At 39.0% G+C, this 9,421-nt stretch overlaps 1 protein-coding gene across 1 annotated transcript; it reads right to left on the bottom strand.

Annotated features, from left to right (window-relative positions):
• Positions 1-312: 312 nt before the first annotated feature.
• LOC119253967 (exostosin-like 2) lies at positions 313-8,506 on the bottom strand (the record flags this gene model as incomplete). Its single annotated transcript, XM_037521188.2, is given in 3 exon segments — positions 313-722; positions 725-873; positions 8,460-8,506. Coding segments are annotated over 3 exon segments (606 nt in total), but the record flags the coding sequence as incomplete, so codon positions are not given.
• Between the last annotated feature and the right edge of the window lie 915 nt (positions 8,507-9,421).

Genomic DNA, 9,421 nt, shown 5'->3' with positions numbered 1-9,421 from the left:
GCAATTGCTTTTACAGCTGTCCAAGAGGGAAATTGTCCGAGGGGGAAATTAGCATGTAGTTATCAACAATTATACTGGAAACTAATGAATCTATAAATATATAACACTGAGGTTCTTTTTAAACAAATTAAAACCCCATGAAACCACTATGAATGGGAGGCAAAAATACATTAAGCATAAGCTAAATGGCCTTTTACTACCCTCTGTGATGCAATGTCATTACAGCCGTCTTCTTTTACCATATTAACCTTTTTGTCATTGTTGCCAATAGTATGTGATTTCTTCCCCAGAAAACTGCTTCTTGAAATTATCTTAAGTTTTTCTGAGTGCATTCTTTTGATTAAATTTCCTTGCTTTCTCCAATTTGGCCAGTTGGAAGGCCAAACACACATACACCCACCCCCAGCTCTGTTTAGTTACAACCCTGCATCCCAGTTGTAGCTCACCATTGGTTTCCAGTTCAGGAAAGACCTGAAGTCGATTTCTCATCCTGTTTGTTGTCTGTACTTTGAAGACTACAGGGATGGGGTGAGGACCTAGAGAATTCCATAATTCATCTGGTCCCTTCTCCCCAATATTGTTCCATACCACAATCACTTTGTGCAAATGTGGTACTGCCTGATAATGATTTAAAAGTCTCAACAAGAGATCTGTTCTGTTATAAGTCTGCATGATGAGAGTAAAGGAATCCAGGGCGGACTTGCCCTGGGATTTTATTTCCTACGTAAAGTGAGCATCTTGTCTTCTTTGATCGTAGGAAGCAAGGTGGTCAAAGCCCCAGCTACCAGTAATAACACAAGGATGACCACCAAAGAGAAACGAAGCACTCGAATCCCCATCACTCTTCCTGGAAGTTTGCAGATGTGGCAACACCTGGAGTAGAAGTGGAAATAAAATACAGAATATTAGCATTGTGAGTAGTCACCCTGGGTTAGCTTTTGCTTTTTTAATTAAAAAAGAGGTTAATCTGGGGCCTCCTGGGTGGCGCAAGGGGTTAATATGCAACCTATGAAGCTAACCGCAGATTCTGCAGCACAAGTTCGATCCCTGGCCAGGGAGTAACCCACATGGCGCAGCAGACCTCTCCTGACTCACCCTGCTGCTCCCCTCAGCAGTGTATTTCAGTCAATCTGCCTGCTCTGTTCCTCATTCTGTCTCTGGTGAATCATCTTACCCCCCACACCTCTGGCCTGTGCCCCCATTCTTGTATGCATAAATAAATAAATCTTTAAAAAAAAAGGTTAATCTTATTTTAGTTGATTCAAATTCAGCTCTCCCTTCTTCTTTGGTAAGGTGATTTGACATAAGTTAAAAGTACAGTGACAGGGCCTCCCCGGTGGCGCAGCGGTTGAGCGCTGGGTTGCGAAGCTGCCCGCGGCCTCTGCAGCGCCGGTTCGATCCCCGGCTGCTCCCCGGCCACCGGAGGAGGGTCCCGCATGGTGCGCGGACCTTCCTGCGCACCCGCTGCTCCCCTCAGCAGTGTACTTGGGTCCTTCTGCCTGCTCTGCTCCCCGCTCTGGCTCTGGTGAATTCTCTCACCCTCCCGCGCTTCTGACTGTACCCAGTGCATGTACAAACAAACAAACAAGCAAATAAATAAATAAAAATACATGCCCCTTTAAAAAAAAAAAAAAAGAAACAATTAAAAAAAAAAAGTACAGTGACAAAACCTTCCCTTCTGAACCTACTTGCTTTACAATTTGCAGACAAAAGATCTCCAAAATACCAAATAGAATTAAGCAGTTCATTTTGATATTTACCATTATTTTACAACTAAAAATTCGGAAGAGATTATTTTTCAAATGGTTTCATATTCCCTTAGTAATATAGTAATTTTTAAAATCTTGATTGAGTTATCATTGACATATGAAAACTGTATATATTTAAGGTGTACAGCTTGATGTTTTGGTGTTAATTTTACTGCAGTATACTAACTTAAGTATACTGTCATAGCAAACTTTTTTCCAAATGAAATCATATGCAGAACCCCACATATGAAGTAAAAAAAATTGGTAGCAGCAACTGCAAACAATTACAAATTACAATTTGTTATTTTTTGGACCCTATACTATGTGCTTTGCAAGTTACAGTAAGTAAGTATTTATTTAGTAAACTAAACAAAAAGTTACCAATTATTTATAGTGCTAGGCATTGCCTAGGTTCTAGGACTACAGCAGTGAATAAGAGACAAGGTCTCTATGAGTAGCAAAGGAGAGACTGGGGTGAGACACATCATAGTAAATACACTCAGAGATAATTCAGGATAGTCTTAATTTAGAGAATAATCCAGAGTGACATGATAAACAAGGGCCAGATTAAGGAAGCTTTTGTTAGCTTGAATAAAATGAAAGGATTGTATTCTGACATGGGAAATCACTGCTGGGCTTGGCTCAGAGGAGTCTTCACCATTATTATTCCCATTTAATAGTTTAGATGCTTACAGAGGTTAAAAAAACCTCTTTCAAGATTACTAAGAAACTTAAGTAATGGAATTAAGATTTGCAGCCAGAAATATTGCTGCCAAGAGCTCAGCTAGTCATCATCCTGGGCTTGGGAGTACTGCCTAGACTCAAATCCAAGTTGAGCTGAGGCAGGTCAAGCTCTTGAATTTCTAAAGCACCCTCTCTCTGTACAAGAGAATCACAAGGTATTGTGATCAGCTATACACTCAGCTATTCTCCACTCTACCTAAAGGAGTTGCCACAGATGGCAACAGAATGGTAGGTCAACAATAATTTGTGAATGCGTTCTGGATATTTCCTGGTCAAATATTTGTTTAATCATAAGCGTAAATCATATATGTAGGGCAAAGCTAAACCTCAGTTTTACAGAGACCTACCACTAGGATTTCCTGACCTCCAATACTCATTTCATTATCAGCTCTGCTGCTTCTTTCTTAAGGACTGTAGTTTTCAACTGTTGCTGTTTGTGTTTTAATTCTGCTGTTCCTTTTAACTCGACTTCACTTGCTCCTCCACAAACCTCCATAATCTTTTTTTAAAAGATTTATTTATTTATGCATACAAAAACTGGTATACAGGCCAGAGATGTGGGGGGTGAGAGGAGTCACCAGAGACAGAGTGGGGAACAGGCCAGGTGGATTGACTGTAATATGCTGTTGAGAGCAGCAGGCAAAGGCAGGAGAGGTCTGCTGTGCCATGTGGGTCACCTCCCTGGCTGGGGATTGAACTCATGCTGCAGCGTCTACAGATAGCTTCATAGTGCATCATCTTAACCCCCTGCACCACCATGGTGGCCCCCTTCCATGAGCTTTTTAGGTATGTGCTTATTTTGCATTTTGCAACTGAGCATTCATAGTCACATAAACCTCAGAATGTATTTAGAGCTTTTCTATTCCTCTTTTCAAGACAAAAGCCAGAATGAGGGAAATGAATTTCAAAGAAACTTACAAAAACAACGAAAGATCAACCACGAGTTTCTAAACAATATTTTAGGATACTATTTAGGGAAAACCAGATCTCTTAGAACCAGAAAGAATGAGATATTATTCTTGATGAGTTTAACTGATCCCTAGTCTATTCTTTTACTAACTTAATACAATTTCTCTGAAGCTATACAATAAACAGATATCCTCATCTATTCCTAAACAGAGGCAAATATGATAAAGCTGAAAAAGACTTCTTACTGCTAACTCACAGCTGTGGCATGCTAACTGTACAGAGCTACTGTTGCTGTTCTTTATATAACACTGTCTCTGTACAGTTTATTTTTGGTTCTCCATCTTCTGGAGGTGCAATGTGTGTGCATATCTAAGCTCTTGATTTCACACCTTGTAGATGAAGTCTGGCATTTCCAGCTAGGCCACAGGCAATCCTAAAACTGCAGTCTAAATCCTGTCTAACAGATTCAGTTCTCTCTTGGTGAAATCACGCTCTACTTTCCAAATAATGTACAATCAACCTTTGTTTCTCATCGAGACTAGGCAAGTTCAGGTTAAAGTGACAATCACATTTCTGTGATCTTGTTTCATGTTTTGAAATGTATTTATAATGGTGGAACCAGCTTCTCTGTCTATAAAGCAGCAAGAAATAGGGAAGCTGTACAGACCATGTCTTAAGATCTTCTTTTGAAGTTTGTAATAATGGGAACTGGGTGGGGGTCAGGGGCAGGTGCTCAATGACATGAGTGCAGTGGGGCATGTACAAGAAAAGGAAGAGTTTACTCTTAAGGACAAAGGAATAGTGACTGTCACTCAGCAGCTCTTCATTTCAATAGCCCAGGTCTGAAAAGCAAGGTTAGCTTGTGGTCACCTTTTCAGAGAGCTTGCAAGGATATTCTCTCCTGGACTTTGTCTGCAAGCCAGTTCTGTTAAGTAAAAAAATTTTGTATTTCCTCTTTTGTCATGGCCTCACTCTAAGACATGAATAAAATGAATTATTTTTTAAAGATTTATTTATACATACAAGAACTGGGGTATAGGCCAGAGGTGTGGGAGGTGACAGGATTCACCAGAGACAGAAAGGGGAACAGAACAGACAGACAGACTGAAATACACTGCTGACAGCAGCGGGAGAGAAAGGAGAGGTCTCCAGCTGGGAGCAGCGGGAGAGAAAAGAGAGGTCTGCTGCACCATGTGGATAGCTCCCTGGCCGAGGATCTAACTCATGCTGCAGTGGCTGCGGACAGCTTCATAGGTTGCATCTTAACCCCTTGCGCCACCAGGGAGGCCCAGAAAAATAAATTATTTTTGAAGTTACCTCACTTTACCATGACTATTTTTCAAGGGCAGGAATTTAAGGGTTTAGAGTAACATGTCATCGCAGCCCCTCTACTAAAATACCATGTGCTGTTAATGCAGTCAACCAAAAATTAACCATTCTGCATTAAAAATATTGGTTCCAAGGCCTTAAATCCTTCTAATATTGAATAAAAAGCTGGTCTTATGAAACATATTTTAAGTTCTGCATAAAATGGTTATTTCTAAGCACTTAGAGTGAAGATTCATTTGATAATCACACTGAAGTATACCCTGATTAAAATCATTGTTCACTTTCTGTAGCTGAGTACAAACAGCATCTTGTAAAATATAGAGTATTTCTAGTCTCTACAGTAGACATTGATAACATGTTATCTGGCAATTTTAGTCTAGAAAAACTAATTAAGATTTACTACTATAGCCTAATATAAATATGCATTGTCAGAGACATATATGAGTGTTTCACTTTTCTCTATACTTTTAAATAGGAGTTTATCTCAATATCCATCATGGAAATGTTCTCTTTCAGATAGCTTCTAGTTCCCTGTTGTACTGTTATCAAAAATGTTCTGGGAGATGTGAATAATTTATGTCTTTAGTAATACAATGTAAATATTTCATATAGTATTTATTAAATAATGCAACCCAATACAATTATGTAAAATTTTCAGTCTGTATGGAAAAGCAAGAACAAGAACTTTATAGACTGCAGTGCAAATGACACCTCTGTACTTTGAGAGCCACCGAGGTCTGGAACTCTCTGGTGAGTCCATTAGAACAGCTTCAGAACAATTAGGAGAGTAATGATAGGGTAATTATCATCTATTTTCCTATTCAGATTTCAGTTTATAGTTTTCTTTTGTTCCTTCTAGAGAAGAACCTATTATCTAATTCACAGCTTTGAACTTTGAATGGGCAGTATGAGGAAAGAATATATTTAGATAATCTACATCTTACTTGGAAAGAACTAAGAGGTAAATATATAGTTTTTTGTACTTAATTGCTAAAGTATCCTCCTAGGTTCTGTTTTTCCTTATTTCTTTTAAAGTCATATCTACATATATTTATTGGCACCCTGCCTCTTTCCAAAAGGATCTGTAAGTCCTTGGTCTATTACCTTCCTGCCTTTTTCCTCTCCGAGAAGGAAAAATCAAAGATACCCAAATGAAACTTTTTGTTAACATATTAGTTCTTCACAGGTAGAGAACACATCTCTAGTTATTTTGCTATTGCTAGACTAGCATCTTCTGCACCAAAAGTTTTCAACAGGGGATGATTTTACTCTTCAGGGGACACTGGGGAAGTCTGAAGACACTTTTGTCAGGACTGGATATGAGATACTGTTGCAAAGCTAGTGGGTAAAGCTCAGGGTTGCTGCTAAGTAGAAAAACAAGAACAATGCACAGAACAGTCTGCTAGACATAACAAAGAATTGTCTAGCCTAATGTGCCAATGATGCTGGCGTCATTAACCCTTTCTACATGCGTTGCCTAGTAAGACACACTTGATATGATGGGGAGAATGCTAATCAGGTGGACTCTGAAAACCCTACAGCACGTCTCCAAAACTGCCCCAATATTTATAGGTCTCATTTATACATACACTTAACTCAAAGCTGAGAGCGCAGAGCCTGCCTATGCCAAATTCCTTGTTCATTGATAAAGAATGCAAGGTGGAGGCATAAGGAACTTGCCTATGGGTCTGCAGTTGAATGCAGCTAACCAGCCATAGAGCCAGAGCAAGATTCTAGATCTCCTGATGACACAGTCCATAGTTCTTTCCACTGCATTATAGCAAATTCTGCAAGGATGTGTGAAAAATTGGTATACAAGACTGTCACTAAGGTAACTGTGAAACAATACAAATATATTGGGGATTTTTTTTACAACCTTATTGAGATGTGTTTCACATACCAAAAGTTTCACCTATTTAAAACATACAGTTCAGTGGCTTTAAGTATATTACAGAATTGTGTAACCATCTAATTTTTAAAACATCTCAGTACTCCAAAAAGAAACTCCTTACCCATTAGCAGTCACTCCTCACTCCTATTTTCCCCAACCCCCAGGTCAGCAGCAGGCAAACAGTAGTCAATTTTCTTTCTCTGTAGATTGGGTGTGCTGAACATTTCATATAAATGGAATCACACAATATGTAGTCTTTGTATCTGACTTTTTTCACTTAGCATGTTTTCAAGGTTTGCCCATGTTGTTGTACCTGTTAGTTCCTTGTTCTTTTATTATTATTATTACTGTTATTTTTTTGCCAAATAACATCTGTTGTATAGATGTGCCACATTTATTTGTGTGTTATTAGTTGCTGGATATTTGGGTTGTTTCCACATTTTGCTGTTATGAATAATGCTATGAATATTCAAGTACAATTTTTTATATACTCAAGTTTTCATTTCTCTTGGATATATAACCAAGGAGTGGAACTGCTCAGTGACTGCATCAAAAATTTTAAATAAGAATTTAAAGTAGTTTTGGAAGAGTTTATTCAAATATTAAGAAATTTTCTAAAATGTGGGCATAAGATAGAGTAAGAAAGTAAATAATATATAGTTTAATAAGCAAGTTAGAAAATCTGTAATGCATGGTGTTAAATTAGGCCATGTGGATTTTCAAAGACCTGCTATTAAGGTGTTTATTATATCATCTAATCAAAGTTCCCTAGAAGGAACGCTATTGAATGGAAAAGAGTTTTTCTCAGGGTAGTTCCATCAGGCTGAAAAAGCAATAATGATCCAGGCAGAAGCTAAAAGCAAACAAACCAGAGCACAACCCGAGCAGAAATCAGTTATGTCCTCTGACTCATGAGCTAGAAATGCAATAAACAGCTTGATGTACACTGAACCCTCATTTTCATTTTGCTGCCACAGATGGTTGGAAAATGATAACTATTTCTGCCATTTCACTATGAGCTTTGCCTCATATTGAACAGATTGCCTAAAAACTGATGATTATAGAATATAGCTGCTCAGAAAAAGGCCCTCAGCTGTCAGAGATAACTGACAGAGATAACTCATTCCAAGGTGGAAAGCAGAGGCAAATGCAGAACCTGCATTTCCCTTACCCCACAAACGCAAGAAGAATTGGGAGACGCTCTTCTGACTTTGTAAGTGATAATCAGTTTCTGGCCTGGTTTCTGACATGGTGTGCAGATGGCAGAATTGTTCAAGAGGAGGTAAAGGGGCATTCGTGCCAAATTCCCAAACCAGTGTCCTCTAAGGGACCCACAGCCCTCCTGATCCATGACTCCATGGGTTGCTTGGTGCCATTTTCTCTATCTACACAGCCCTCCCTTCTCCCTACCTGAAAAACTCCTCTCCACGCCACCACCTCACTCCAAATCTCTTTCAAACATTCCCTCCCCTGTGAATGTCTCTTCATCACTTTCCATCCTCAGCATCCTTGGGAACTTGGAACACAGTACCACTAGACCTGTTTCCAGGAATTAATGACTATTTATTGTGTCTCCAGCTCCTTTTTCAGTCTGATGGCATCATGAAAGTAGTTTCCCTTAGTCTTCAGAATCCAGAACAGCACCTGGCCCAAAGTGCTCAGAATCCTTGTGGTTGAATGGAATGAGGCAATTTGAAGGAATTTGTGTTTAAATTGCATTAAACTTCACAATAGATAAGAAATGGCTGAAAAATCAACAGAATAAATTCTCATTAAATGCAAATTAAGGCCCAGTTAAGAGTAGGCAGTACCCAAGAAACCTTCCCTGGTTTAAAAACCTGAGTATTCTCTTGTTGGGAGCAAAGATGGCTGCCCCCACAGGTACTTAGTGCTGTGCTGGGTGAAAAGAAAAGAAATCTCCAGTGGTCTGCGAGATAAAACACAGCAAATCACCCTGGGCTAGGGCTTAAAGATTTTCCATGCATATGTAGATGAACACTGCAAAATTCCTCTTCAAATTGCAAGTTGTTCTATTTTTCCCACTTCAATCTATTGCCCCCTTTATAGAGACCTGGATATAATTTCACTGGCATGAAGAAAAAAAAAAAAAAAGCAGGTTCATATTCTGTAGGCAGCCTCTCCTCCCTGTGTGCACATTAGTTCATTTGTTTGTCTTTTCTTGTCTCTTCTATTACTCATGTCAATTTATGTTATGAACCCAGCATCTAGAGGTAGAGGAAGGTTAGTTTCCCTCCTGACACTCATCTTGGTGACAAAGATAGCAACTCATGGAATGTGGACTCAAGCACTGGTCACGTAAGTCACCTTTTCACTTTTAATTCTGGGACCAAGCAACTTGACGTATAAAAGATGTCCGAAAATGCTGCTTTCTTTCACATCATTTCAAGATATCCTGTATTCAAAGGCCTTTTAATATCCCTGTTCAACAGAAGCTATGGAGAATGAGTTGATTTGCCTTGGGGAAAAATCATCCTTGTGTATTTCCCCAAACTTTTTAGGAACACAAAAAAAACCCATTATTATTTAATCCAGCAGGTATCAGACATGATTTAAACAGATAACAGAGTCTTACCTAGCTGAGAAAGGAAAATTCAGTTGGGCTCAGATATCGACAAAAAACCTATAAACTTTAGGACAGTTGGCAGGAAAAGAAAACGAGGTCAGAACACTAGCCCGATCAGTTCACTACTGTCCACAGCAAGTCTCTTCCATAAAATATTAAAGCAGCATAAACTAAAATTTGCTTCACTGCAAATACAGAATGCCAGAAATAGTACCT

The sequence above is a fragment of the Talpa occidentalis genome, unplaced genomic scaffold, assembly GCF_014898055.3.
Source record: "Talpa occidentalis isolate TD23 unplaced genomic scaffold, MPIMG_talOcc4v2.1 talOcc4.2505, whole genome shotgun sequence".
Lineage (NCBI taxonomy): Eukaryota > Metazoa > Chordata > Mammalia > Eulipotyphla > Talpidae > Talpa > Talpa occidentalis.
The sequence above is the reverse complement of the archived record's forward strand: the minus strand, read 5'-3'. Positions and strand labels throughout refer to the sequence as shown.